This window comes from Physcomitrium patens, chromosome 5 (genome assembly GCF_059467195.1).
Source record: "Physcomitrium patens ecotype Gransden chromosome 5, ASM5946719v1, whole genome shotgun sequence".
In the NCBI taxonomy this organism is placed as follows: Eukaryota; Viridiplantae; Streptophyta; class Bryopsida; order Funariales; family Funariaceae; genus Physcomitrium; species Physcomitrium patens.
The window spans coordinates 14524614-14538422 of NC_143414.1; the positions used below are offsets into that span (position 1 = coordinate 14524614).

Consider the following 13809-nt stretch of genomic DNA (forward strand, 5'->3'; position numbering starts at 1 on the left):
ACTTACTTTTATGTATTTTTATTTACTTCTACCTATTTTTATATGTAATTACTAGATTATGTCCATGACATTTGCCATGTGGCCATAGAAAAATTCTTGTTGATCTTCTATAGATCTAAAAAATTATTTTAATAATATCCTATTTCTTTGACATGTGTCCTAAAAGCCTTGGTGTCTTTTAATGAATTCTATATGAAATTCTTATTAACTAATATAAATAGATACAATATCATAGCTATTTTTAATTTGATAAAAATGTTTGTATTATACTCTAGTTGTAATTTTTGACTCATTGGCCTCTTTTTACTTACAACTAGTAATTATAACTTCTTGCTACATTACAAACAAATACTTTTTAAATATTTATTTTTATTCTTAATTATATATAAATTGTGTGTCTTTACCAAGTCCATATACAATTATATCTACAATATATATTGTCTTATATTCTTGTCTTATTAGTCTTTTTTAATTTGTCTTTAAAAATTCAATTTTGTATTTTTTTTAATACTCATATGAACTAATTCCATTATTCAACTAAGTAGTTCTAATATTATTACATGGAAAAAACAAAAAATAGTTATTTCAATAGCAAAACAACATCTTCATTTTTATATTGAAGCCTTTTAATATTTTCAATCTAAATTTTTTCAATCTGCATCTATAGATAATGCATTATATGTGATTAATAAATAACAACATAGTACTTACTTGCATCTTTTATTTTACCAAACCCTTTAAATGAATGACAAGAGAATGGTGAATAAATTTATTATTTAAATTAGTTATATCATACATGAAATCAAAAACTATTCTATTAATGATTTTTTTTTTTTTTTTGAAAATGTTTATATTTTTATGTATGTCACAATACATTCAACCAAGATCACATATTTTTTAATTACAACATCTAGATTTTTTTAATTTATATCTCTTGAAATTTAAAAATTAAAATCAAGATTTGTTTAATTTACTTCTTAAAGATATTATGATAAACAACTGTCTTCAAAACACTATTAAATTTGTAATTGTTCTTAAAACATAACAGCTACTATTTTAAATACAACCATAGTATACAAATTGCAACATCAGTTTTTTTATTTTATTTTAATGTAGGTATCCAAATATTCAAACCAATTCAAAATTGCAAATTATAATAATTCTTTTACAGTGCAAAAAACACTTAATTTTGGAGATTTTTCATTTAATGTGGTAAAAACTTTTTGGCAGAGAAAAAGACTTACAAAGATCATTATGACCACGTAACAAGCAGTGAAATATTACATTACCACATGTATTTTATCCTTAATAAATTACATCTCAAATACACCATTTAAGTCATGTTATTGTAATAATTACAAGTAACTTTATTTAATACTAACATGTTGGTACATAATCTTTTAAAAAATATGTTTGTGTAGAACATGTTAGTAATGACAGCTAAGTGGACATGAAAAGAACTAGTATTTGCAAAGGCTAAGAAGAAGCACAAGGATGTTACTTTGAATGAAGGCCAAAGGAAGTTTTTGTTGCAATTAAGATCTTGTTATGAGAATCCCTGGGCTATGAGTTGGCCAACATATTCTGCAAATTTATCATCTATGTCATAAATCTTTGGTCTCATTCGCATTCAATTCCTGAATTTTAATCGACATCAGTTGTAATTCACTTGCTCTTCATCTGAATATCCTCTCTATCTGTGCAAGAAAATGGAGAATTCCTTGTTGATGATGTCTGTAGCTGAAGACTCTACAGATTCTCGACCCAAAAGTTACATAAATTGATCTACTTCTGCAGCTCAAAGTGTCTAAGAGAAGTTGATTTTTCCTGCTGGTTGCAAGGAAATATACAACTAAAGGTTGAGAACAAAAGCAGCGGAAGAGTTGCCAATGCAGAAGCTCTAAATCAATGACGCCAGTCCTTCATGCTGAATACTTGTGAAGTTAGTAGCAGTTTCACACTCAATTATTTCACTTCTCATATGATCACGCAGGTGATGAATAGTTTGAATGGCACTCAAAAGCCAAAATAGACGAGTATTACAATGACTCAACATCGGTTCGTCGATATATCATGGGTAAGATATTTGGGTGTTACAAACCAATCCCAACGTGAATGTGATGCGTAATGTCGGTTGCCAGTAAAACGACAATATTACAATGTCCCAATCATTTTCACCATAGCAGGATCGTAGATGAGCTCCAGAAAGAATGTACGAGTTCAATAGTAATACATTGATGAAAAAATGGTAGTACAGTGAAGAACCTGATGTGTGTTGCTTGTAATCAACATGCGCACGTTCTACAAGAAACCTCACAGGGTGGCAGGTGTGCCTTCAAGGAGCTCTAGAAGATCTTCCAACCTGTACAGCACAAACACCGTTAAATCAAATCAGATTATTGGCATGTCATGTTAAGATTAGGCACCAAAAAACCTTACAATTTGACAGAATATGTTTTTGCGCATGAGCTCAAACTACTAGTTCCTGGTGTAAATGTACAAATTGGGTATTGTGAGGACAACTTTAAGCTCAAAGAGATGAAAAAGTAGTTCATACTTGACTGATCCCAGGTTAGGATACACAGCTTTAGCAACAGAGAAATCCTGCACACCAGTTATGAACAAATATCAGATCTCTGTAGGCGGCATGCATGCCTTCACTACCTTGATGCGTCACTTCATTCGACGTAAGCGACGCTAATTGGCATGATGTGGCTTGCCCAGATAAGCACAGCTACAGAAAAAGTATGAGAACAGTCATGAGGGTATCAAAGCACCTGATTACTTGTGGACGATGTATACGAGATGATACAAGCCATGTCGGCTCCTGAGGCGGCCTATCAAAGAGTACCAATTCGTATTTAATATTGAAATTTTGGTAAACATACATCGCTTCTTACCGAACCAACTAGCACTTGCAATTTCACTAAAAACCAAACTCATACTGATAGTAACTGTTGAATTGGTGTTCAATGACAGACTGTTTCCATGAATCTGAGAGCATAGTTATATGATATCGTAACGAAAAGTATTGGTCAAGACAAGTGTTTCGCGAAAAACCTGTAAGCCGATAATACTGTCTTCCACCACCAAGCAATTTTCAGGTGCCACCTTTAAAATCTGCATATTGGTAAAAAGACTCCAATTAGTTGAACCCGACCTGTGTAATAACTAAATGTTCATCGACTTGGAGTAGATTTACAACTTTCCAAATCACTGTAATGAAAGTGGTTGTGGAGTTCTCCAGAGAGGAAATTCCATAAAAATGAAAATTACATGAAAATCATACGATGAAATTCTTCGAGAGCTTCGGCACATTGTGTAAGCACTCCAGATTAGAAAATGACGACGAAGAATGGAGGGATTGACTGTATTGTCCCAGATGTGAAGTCTACACTATAAAATCTGGATGAAAGTGTTCAAATCTCACCTCAGAAGCTTTTTTGTAAATTGTTGGGTCAGGCTTCTTCTTGTTCACATCATCACCTGTATGAGCCAAGAAAAGTCACCACTCATTCAGCCAGACCAAATGAACATTTTCCACCTCTACAGATGGTGCAAGCTACTCTCTTAAGGCAACAAGAGCCTCAACCTCGCTCTCGAGTCAGACGTAATACTTCACGAGAAACTGTAATGCTGGAACTCAAGGTAGATAAGTAAAGCTTATTGCATACCAGCCAGAAAACAGTCCAGACCTTCAAATCTCTCCTGCATGGGTTACCAATATTGTACTTAGTAAAATCCAGCTTAATAATTCTTCACAAAAAAAATTCCAAAAGAAAAACATTTAGTCTTACAAAACCTCAACGAGATGAGAAGTTCAGTCAAGATGGAATACAATCAACCTTCTAGTGGAATGCGTAAGCATTCCTCAATTGTATCTAGAATTATGTAACACAGTCAACTCGCTGTTCCACATTATATATAACCCCACTGCACCTCAAGATACCTTGCCAAGGAGATTAGAAAGTGTGAAGACGACTGAACTTTTCGTCGCAGCTGAGCATACAGCCACCTTAAGTCCCTGCATTGTCAGAAAGAAAACTTGAATACCTACCAAATGTAGACTCTCCAGCCCAGCTTGTGAGCCTTGCAACTCAAATGCCTCCTGTTTTGTGCATATTGAAAGAGATTGACTCACTAACTTACAAGTTGAGTACTATGGAGCCTTGACGTAAAGTTCAACTTACCCTAGTTAATCCGTGACAAGTCTAAGGAACAGAAGTGTACGAACAAAACTACGCAAACACATTTGAAAGATACAGTGATGATCATTCACGAGCTGCAATCGACTCAGATATGGCATGAAAAGCAGTTCACTGCACCTTTTCCCGAGCTGCATCCATGAGTTCCAAAACTCCTGGTCTTGGCTCCACCTAGAAAACATTAATAATACTTCTTAGTTAAGGGATAGAATGAAAAATGCTCCATCACAATCACTAAAGTCTCACAAAGGTAATTCCCTCAAACGATAGAGTACAGAAAAGGGAGTAAGCAACATAAACTGACTTACATCTCCAGAGCCGATGAAGTTCTTATACTTCTCTGTTTTCCAGTCCTGCGTATATAGCAACCACCAATTACCACAGAGTCTAGAGCTAGATATATTGCTATAACGGTGGTTCACCACAATACATGGAATAGCTCCACAGGTAGAGGCACAACCCTGTGATGAAGTACCTGGATAGTGTCGATTAATTTTGATTGCTCGTCCTCGTTGGTCGGAGCGTTTGGCAAGATGGTAGACGTCGGCCATCCGTGTCTGTTAAAGTACCTGTAATGCACCTTTATTACCTCCAACTCAACTAGTGCTGTATTCAATTCACCCTTTGTACGGTTATCAACATAAATTATGAGAAAAACTTACTACGTCAATGAGTAATAGGGTTGTACTAGGAACAAGAGTACGAGCAAGTGCAAGATTTATAGTACTTGAAGCCGATGGCCGTTAAGGATGTTCCTTCCAGATTCACTTTCCAGCGTTGTAACTGACGATTGAAGGAATTTCCCTCATTCGGGTACGTCAGGTATAAGTCAACACTAGTATAATTTCTATACTTTCTGAAAGCAGAGAGTGGAACATAGTTTTCAGACGTACTGGTTGTAGGAGACGAACACTCATTCATAGACACCCCTTGCCACTGCCTGGGGACACACCATAATACTGCAGAATATCACACTACGAACAGGCGTTCCTCCATGTATCTTCCACATATTTAATTTCTACTCTCTCACTAATTTGAAAATAGTTCACAAGTAGAATTCGATTCTGTCAATGGCAGGCGAAACTACATTCAAATCTCGTACACATCCCACGTCTCAGCTTCAAAGTGCCGGCTCTCCGAATATTTTCTTACCAAAGTATTTGATGAGCACGTTGTGCCAGTGAGGTTGCAATCAGCACATCAAAAGAAGGAATGTGATCAGGATCCAGAGGGATAACGAAAAATAGAAAAAATTAAGAGGAAAAGAGGAGACCCACCAACGCATTTTAGGCTTCCCTCCGCCAATCGTATTCTGGAGCTCGTCATAAAACTCCGGGGTCCACACAAGCGGTTCAGGCGACGAGGAAGGGCTCCGCACTTGGAATTCTTGGAAGGCCGCATTGTAAGCTCGGCGATGCAAGTCCTCGGACTCCAAAATCACTCCATCGCAGTCAAACACGAGGGCTTCTAACCCAGCGCGACAACTCAAGGAGCCTCGTCTCACGGCACTCCTCCTCTCAGCACCTCTCTGCACTAAGATCTTTCTGGTCCCCCTAGAATGAAGATTCGCAAGCGAATTCCACCCCACAAAGCATCGTTGAAGAGAGCGGTCCAAAGCGGACGAGGCGGAATTGGAGATAACAGGTGAGGTGGAGGGAGCGAGGGCAGAGCGCAGCTGCATGAGCGCAGGAGTTGCGAACGCCATCGCCACAGCTGCGACTTGTGTGAGACGATAGAACTGGGGAGCTGCTGCACTCGTTTTTGAGGTCCAAGGCGAAGCAACCACTAATCCTTCTTACTCAAAACGTAATTAAGATTAGACACCCCGCAGACCATGCATCTGGGGACGACCCAAAAAGGAAAAATCCCTTGACTCTGTGGGTGTCTAGTCGCTGAAATGTTCTGCGTCGTCACCGCAGTAATAAACCAAAACACGCAAGTATGCAACCCTTCACATTGACTCTCGACGTGTGGACAAGATTTGTAGGTCCTTTTCACAGCAAGCTTCAATTGTGGTTCGATGAGCAAACGTACTGACATGGGATAAAACATACCCATAAATTGTTTAAAAAAAAATTCTTGCAGCAAATGGCCGAATTTTGACGAATGGGATTGTGGCAGAGTTTGCATGGCTGCTCGTCGAAGATGCGACACAGACGAAAAGTGGATTGTGGTTCCAAAAAGCTAACGAAATTTGTGATGTGTTTGTGGGATAAAATTGGGTGGAGGATTTGGTTGCTAAGGAGCCTGTTCTGTTGTTACTAGATCGGGTGAGAGGAGAAAGTGTGTGGTGACCCTCATTCACATTTGCACAGGCATCTAAATCCAAATAGACCCAAGTTTTTATTAAATTGACCCATCCATCTTAACCATCATGAAAAAAGAAAATGACCTCTAGATCTACTATTGGATCCAAAACCAATAAAACCCAATCACATTCATCTTGATCATCGAACCACAATAAAACCCAATCACATTCATCTTGATCATCGAACCACAACAAAACCCAATCACATTTATCATATTCTTCATCATAGATATGTCAATTTAGTAAAAATCTGGGTCTATTTAACATTCTCATATATATATATATATATATATATCTTCTTTAACATAGTAAGTATAAATCATGTGTAAGGGTTTATCAAGCATGGTTTGAATTGCCAACATCTTTGGTGCTATGTAGCAAACTAATATAAAATCTATCATCTTCTTATGTTTTAATATCAATCTAGACCAATCATTTCCATCTTTACACAAGTTAATACTATATTTTTTGTAGAATTTTGTTGGCAACTTTATGATATGTTAGTTTTATAGGGATTTGTAAATATTTAATTATATAAATAATGCATCACTTTGAGTAAATCAAAGATTCAAGTAGTGATACATTATGTATTTATACTTCTTAGTCAAAGTTGTTCAAAATTCCAATCAAATGGAAGATAATGGGAATATTCATACTTAAGAAAAAATATAAAAGGTTACAACTTTTAAATCCTTTGATTGATTGAAATTTTGTGATTTTTCTTTTTGTTTTTGCAGAAATATCTCATGGTTGTGTAAAAATCTCAATTTTTTTATTTTTTTATTTAAATAGGTTTTATAATATATACTCCTATATTTTTTACTTCATAAGTTTCCTTGAAAGCACTCCTTGAGAGAGCATTAATTAGTTTTTTATTTTTTATTTTTTTTTATTTTTTTATGAAGTTTTAAAGCTCTTGTTTGAAACTTAAATATGCATGACAAAAAAGAAAAAAGAAAACATAAAATTCATGGTTGCACTCTCATCTCTTGATAATTTTGCCTTGTAAGTGGTGAATGAAAATAATCAATGAAATTTTACTATGTGATTTGAAGAAAAAATTTAAATTGAGAGAATTTTTAAGCAACACAAATCTAGTCAGCATATCATTGTGATTAATAATTTTGGCAATAGTGCTATGTTGTTAAGGACCAAATCAATACATTTTTATGCATCTAATTAGAAAAAAGTATGTTCAAATTCTTAAATAAATTTTTTAAAATTCAAAATAACAAAAATATTTTAACAAAAAATTATATTAAAAATATACATTATAAAAAAATTTAATTATTTTTGAAATTTTATAACACATCATCATATATCAAACATCATTCATAATCAACCCTTGGCATAATCAAGACTTGTATAAAAAGAATGGATTCTTTGTACAAAAGAAAATTAATATTAAAATCCGAATAGAGCTATATAAATCACAAAATCAGAATCTACATCAAAACAATATTAAAACCACATATTTTTATAATAATAATTATATATTTATTATATATAAGAAATTATTAAATTGATCCAAGTATTTACTAAATCAATCTACATATCATTATTGGTTGAAAATCCAACCATTTTTTTTTATTGATTATTGAACAATGTAAATCCAACTATTATGAAAATACATATTTATTTAAATAAGAAGCACTAGATAGAAGGTAAATATAGGTAGATTTGATTTTATCTTCTGGCGAAACTTCATAGATGCATATTTGACTATATATATATATATATATATATAGATTAGAAACTTGGCCAATAAGTTAGCCATATGTCGCACATGTGGATGACTTGTAGTATAAGCTAACAATGTGGTGTGTATGTAGGAAACTTGCCTTACAAGTTATGACATATATCTTACAAATTGGACACATATTGGAAGTCTTATGAAACATCATTGTATAATTCTTAGTTAGATATATATGGAGGTAAGAATGAAGCATTCTTTACTCTAATCATTGCCTTTTTAGTCCTTAGTCTTATTTCAAGACTTTTTAGTCTTCTTGTTTTTGGCAATAGTCATTCTTCCTTAATATTGTAGTATCTTTGAATGATTTTTTTAGTCTATTTGAGTGACATAAGAATGTATTGATCTTTTAGTTCTTTGAGATTCATATCCTTGATAATTTAAAAAGAATGCTATTTTATTATTCTTATTTTGTTTAAGAAGTGAGTGGATTATTTCACTTCTACTAATGTATTTAAAAGATTGCAAACTAGTCACTTTTAAACTAACTTTTAATTTTTTAAATACTGATTGTTTTTCTTAAGAGAGTAGACTATTCATATTTATAAAAATTTTCATTTGATGTTAGAGATTGTAGATTAACTTCTTTTAATTTGACTTATGAATTTATACTTGAATCATCTATGGAAGAAAATATTATGGATATTATTCATGGCAAAAGTAAGAATAGCTTTTCAACTATTGAAAATCTTTGCAAGCTTTTCGACACTCTTAGGATCAAAATCTCATGTATTTTTAACATGAATCATAAAGATACTATTTCTACGTCTATGGAAGAAATCAATAATAAGTTCAGAGTCTATGCCAAAAAGTTGTGTAATTAAGAGGAGTAAGTAGATCAAGTTCACAAATTCAAAGTAGGAAGCTTTAATAGAAGCCTTTGAAATACAATATTTAATGTAATTTGATCTCTTTTTGATCCATTTATTTTAGGATTATTATGGCTAAAAAAATATAATCCTTAAATAGACTAAATTATATATATATAATTTGCTAATTAAGTAAAAATCCATAAGTCTAATATATCTAAATCCTTATTGATAAGTACTAGAACTTTCATGCATGCTACAAAAGAAGGATCAATTTTTTCTATGTATGCCATACCTATTTTTGATAGAAAAAATACTTCAAATTATATTTTAAGCCAATAATAAGATTATTAAGATATTTTTGAGAAAAAAAATGAATATATTCTTCCAAAGCATTGTCTTTATGACTGTTCCATTAATCTTTAAGGAACACCATTTGGACCAATCTATAACTTATCAAAGAATGAATTGGTTGCATTCAAAGAATATATTGGCAAAAATTTGAAAAATAATTTAATATGCTATTTTAAATCTCCAATAAGATATCCTATCTTATTTGTGAAGAAAAAAGATGGATCTTTATAAATGTGTGTGGACTATCAAAGATTCAACAAGATCACCATAAAAAATACGTAACTTATAGTTCTTCTTTATCAATTGAATGAAGCAAAGATCTATTTAAAAATAGATCTACAAAGAATATATAATCTAATATGCATTAAAAAAAAAGATGAATAAAAAACTATGTTATGAATCAAGTATGGATATTTTAAATATAATGTTTCACCTTTTGAACTCACAAATGCATCAATTTCTTTTCAACATCTTATGAATGATGCCTTTTATAAATTTCTTGGTAATTTTGTCATCTATTATCTAGATGATATTTTAATCTATTCTAAGAATATAAAAGAATATAAACTTTTTATTTTTTGTATATTATAAAAACTAAAAGGTGTAAGATTATATAATAAGATATAAAAGTGTATATTTCACACTACTCAGGATGACTTCTTAGGATTCATCATTTCAAAAGATGGTCTTTTAATGGATCTTAAGAAAGTCCAAACTATCATAGATTGGAAGATTCTAAAATAATAAAAAATATAATATTTATTTTAAAATTTATTAATTATTATTAAATCTTCATTATATTTTTTTCTCAAATTATAACTTATTTTATACATTTGACATATAAAGACAAACTTGTGTGGAACAAAGAACCAGAATATCTTTTGAAGCCTTAAAGACATCATTTATTTTTGCACCAATCTTGTATTGCATCAATTTTTTTAAGACATTTTTTATGAAAACAAATACATCAAATTTTACTATAGATGCAATATTGTCACAAATAGGAGAAAATAACAAGCTCCATTCAATAGCTTTCCATTCTAAGTTATTTTTAATATTCAAGATTAATTACAAGATCCACAATAAAGAGTTTCTTGTAATTATAGATTCATTTTAAGAATATCATCATTACCCAAAAGGTACTTTCAATCTAATCATTATATAAATGGTTCACAAGAATCTTAAGTATTTTATATCAATATATATTTTAAATCATCACTAAGCTAATTGGAGCATGTTTTTATCAAGATTTGATTTAAAATTTACTTATCAACCTAAAAAATGATATGATCTATAAGATGTCTTTTCTAGACATTTTTATCTTACATTTAAAGAAAAGAATGCAGCTTTTCATCAACAAAAAATGATTTTCTTGAAATTAAAGTATTTTCATCTTTAAGCAATGAAATCAATATAGACTATTGATTCAACTTTTTTTAAGTAAGTTCAATTATGTATGTATGATAGACATATACATATAAATCAATAATTATCTATATGATTAGATAAAAATAGATAAAAATAAATTAATTCCTTAATAACTTCTATAGAAGCTTCTTAAAAGCTTTATAGATGTTTCTTTGATTTTATAGGTGTCTATAATTGACTTTTTAGATTAGAAACGTGGCCAATAAGTTAGCCATGTGCTACATATGTTAGTAGCTTAAAGAACAAGTTAATTATGTGGGGCATATATAGAAAACTTATCTTGTAAGATAAAGCATGTGCCCTGCAAAGTCAAGACATATTAGAGGTCATAGCACATCGCCATGTAGCTCTTAGTTAGATAGTATATATAGAGGCAAGAGTGAAGTCCTCTTCATTCTTGTCAATTCCTTTCTTGCTTCTAGTCTAGATTTAAGAGTCTCTAGTTTCCTTGTTTTTTGGCAATAGCCATTTCAATTTTTTTTTAATATACATACTTCTTTTTTTCTATTTTGTTATACTTATTTATTTACTTTCATCAAGTTCTTATCTCTGACAATATGTCCTTTGATACTCTTATTCATGATATTAAAAATTATTCTTTTAAGTCTCAAAATGCTTCTAAATTCAAGTTGAAGAATAATCTATTCTATTTCAAGAGGTGATCATATATTCCAAAAGACAAAACACAATTACGTATTCTTCAAGATCATCATGACTTTCTTGCAACTAGACATTTTGGATACAACAAGATTTTAAAATTAAAATCTATTTTTTTTGGTGGCCTCAAATATGGATGGTAGTCAAAGACTTTTTTAATTATATAATATTTTTTTAAGATAAAAAATTCCTTATCATTGATTTTATAGACTTCTTCAGCTATTATTTATTTCAAAACAACCATAGTCTTTTGTTTTTGTGGATTTTATCAAGAATCTTTTTCTTTCAAATTCTTATGATTTTATATTAGTAATAGTAGATTGTTTTTATCAAGATGGCTTATTTTGTATCATATTCAAATTCTATTCCAAGTAAAAAATATCCAAGCTTTTCTTTAATAACATCTATTACTATCATGGACTGCCTAAGTATATTATATTAGTTAGGGAGATTCAATTTATATTAAGATTTTAAAAACTTCTTTTTAGGATTCTAAAGGTAGAAATAAAGTTATCTTTGACTTTTTATTCTCAAATCAATGGACAAATAAAGTACATAACTAAAATTTGAAGTAATATTTGAGGTGTACTATTAACTACCAACAATATAATTGAACAATTCATTTGGTATTGGAAAAAATTGCTTACAATAACACAATACATTTTTCTACATAAAAAACATATTTCTTTGCTAATTATGGTTATCATCTATAATTTGATACTTTTGACTTTATAAAAGTTGATAATCATGTGGCAAAAGATTTAAAAAATTATTTATTAGAGTTATATACAATAATGAAGGGAGAATTAAAAGAAACTCAAGAATGACAAAAGACCAATGTAGATGCCCATTGAAAGAAGCAACTTCAATTCTATGTTGGCAATAAGATATGGTTACTTTGCGATAATATCAAGACTAACTATCTTTATGATGAATTGGATTATCATAAGTTTAAACCATTTCCTATTTATAAATAAATCAATCTAGTTGCTTATCAATTATACCTACCAAAGTCTATATAGATCCATTTCATGTTCCAAATGTCTCTTCTTAAATCATATAAGTTAGTGAATATCTCAAGAAGAAGACAAATGCCAACTTCTTTTTTAGAAGTAAATAATAATCAAGTATTTGAGGTAGAAGAAGTCTTAGACTTAAGGCGACATCAAAATAGGTTGAAATATCTTATTTATTGTGTGAATATGATATTAATAAATATACATAGGAATCAACAAAGAATCTTGAAAATATAAAAAAAAAAAGTTGATGCCTTTTTTGGATGACATCTATCAAAATCAAGATGAAGAATAGAAAATCTTTGCTTTAAAAGAAATAAGATCTAAAAAAAATAACATTCTACTTTCCATTCTTGCTTGGAATTTTTGTATATTTATTGCACAAAAGAGATGAAAAATCAAAAACCAATAGCTTTAACTTAAGAATTATTATTTTCCAACTTAAAAGATAAGACATTACAATTTTCACAGCCTTCAAGATGATATAATATAGATGAAGATCTTCAAAAATAACATGTTTTTCTTCAAATAGATAGTAAGATACAATGCGTTTGGTACCATATCCTTAAAAGAGACTCCTTATATTTGGTGAATTTATTGGAAGTATGAATATTTCTTGACAATATTTCAAATGTTTTATTTGGAAAGAATTACAAAGGCCTCAACAATGATAAAATAACAAGGTGGTCTTTCTGCCCTAGTATGAGATACTATTGATGGCTAAGATAACTTATTAATTACTTTTGAAGGAAATAAAGATCAAAATATATGGCAAATATATTTTGTCACATCTTAGACTTTCTCAATATATGATGACTACTCTTTATAGAACTTGTCTCTAAAAGGGGAGGTAATATCATGGACATATATATTTATCTAGATAAAAAATGCTAGATAGAAGATAAATATAGATAGATTTGATATTATCTTATGGCAAAGCTTCATAGAGGCATATTTGATTTTATACATGTTTTAGTTGATTGATAGGTTAAAAACTTGGCCAACAAGTTAGCTATGTATCGTACATTTGAATAGCTTGTGGTACAAGCTGACGACATGGTACACATATAGAAAACTTGCCTAGTAAGTTATAAAATGTGTCTTGCAAATTGGACACATATTAGAGGTCTTATAAAACATGGCCTCATAGCTTCTAGTTAGATAGTATATATAGAAGCAAGAGTAAAGCCTTCTTTACTTTTATCAATACCTTTCTAGTCTTTAGTCTTATTTCAAGGTTTTTTAGTCTACTTATCTTTGGTATTAGCCATTCTAGTTT

The 13809-nt window shown here is 30.8% G+C and overlaps 1 protein-coding gene across 2 annotated transcripts; it reads right to left on the reverse strand.

The window, feature by feature from the left end:
• Positions 1–1602: 1602 nt before the first annotated feature.
• Positions 1603–5927, reverse strand: LOC112282965 (haloacid dehalogenase-like hydrolase domain-containing protein At4g39970). 2 transcript variants are annotated; one of them, XM_024521219.3, is made up of 12 exons: positions 5483–5927; positions 4681–4774; positions 4514–4558; positions 4326–4376; positions 3950–4024; positions 3675–3708; positions 3431–3486; positions 3061–3120; positions 2778–2837; positions 2558–2604; positions 2266–2362; positions 1603–1927 (listed from the first exon to the last, which is right to left on the reverse strand). In XM_024521219.3, exons 1-11 carry the CDS (start codon positions 5908–5910, stop codon positions 2314–2316), a joined length of 999 nt encoding a protein of 332 aa, XP_024376987.1. In that variant the 5' UTR covers positions 5911–5927; the 3' UTR covers positions 1603–1927; positions 2266–2313. The 2 variants fall into 2 exon arrangements, with proteins under 2 accessions (XP_024376987.1, XP_024376986.1); XM_024521218.3 differs by lacking the exon at positions 1603–1927 and having other exon boundaries at positions 2214–2362.
• Positions 5928–13809: the final 7882 nt, after the last annotated feature.

What these genes read in the sequence shown, in the direction of transcription:
- LOC112282965 (XM_024521219.3), bottom strand. Translation starts at nt 5,910, where the DNA reads ATGGCGTTCGCAACTCCTGCGCTCATGCAGCTGCGCTCTGCCCTCGCT. An exon ending in ACTTCATCGGCTCTGGAGAT is followed by an intron (nt 4,377 to 4,513) that starts GTAAGTCAGTTT and finishes AATGTTTTCTAG; the next exon opens with GTGGAGCCAAGACCAGGAGT. An exon ending in TGGATGCAGCTCGGGAAAAG is followed by an intron (nt 4,025 to 4,325) that starts GTGCAGTGAACT and finishes CTGACAATGCAG; the next exon opens with GGACTTAAGGTGGCTGTATG.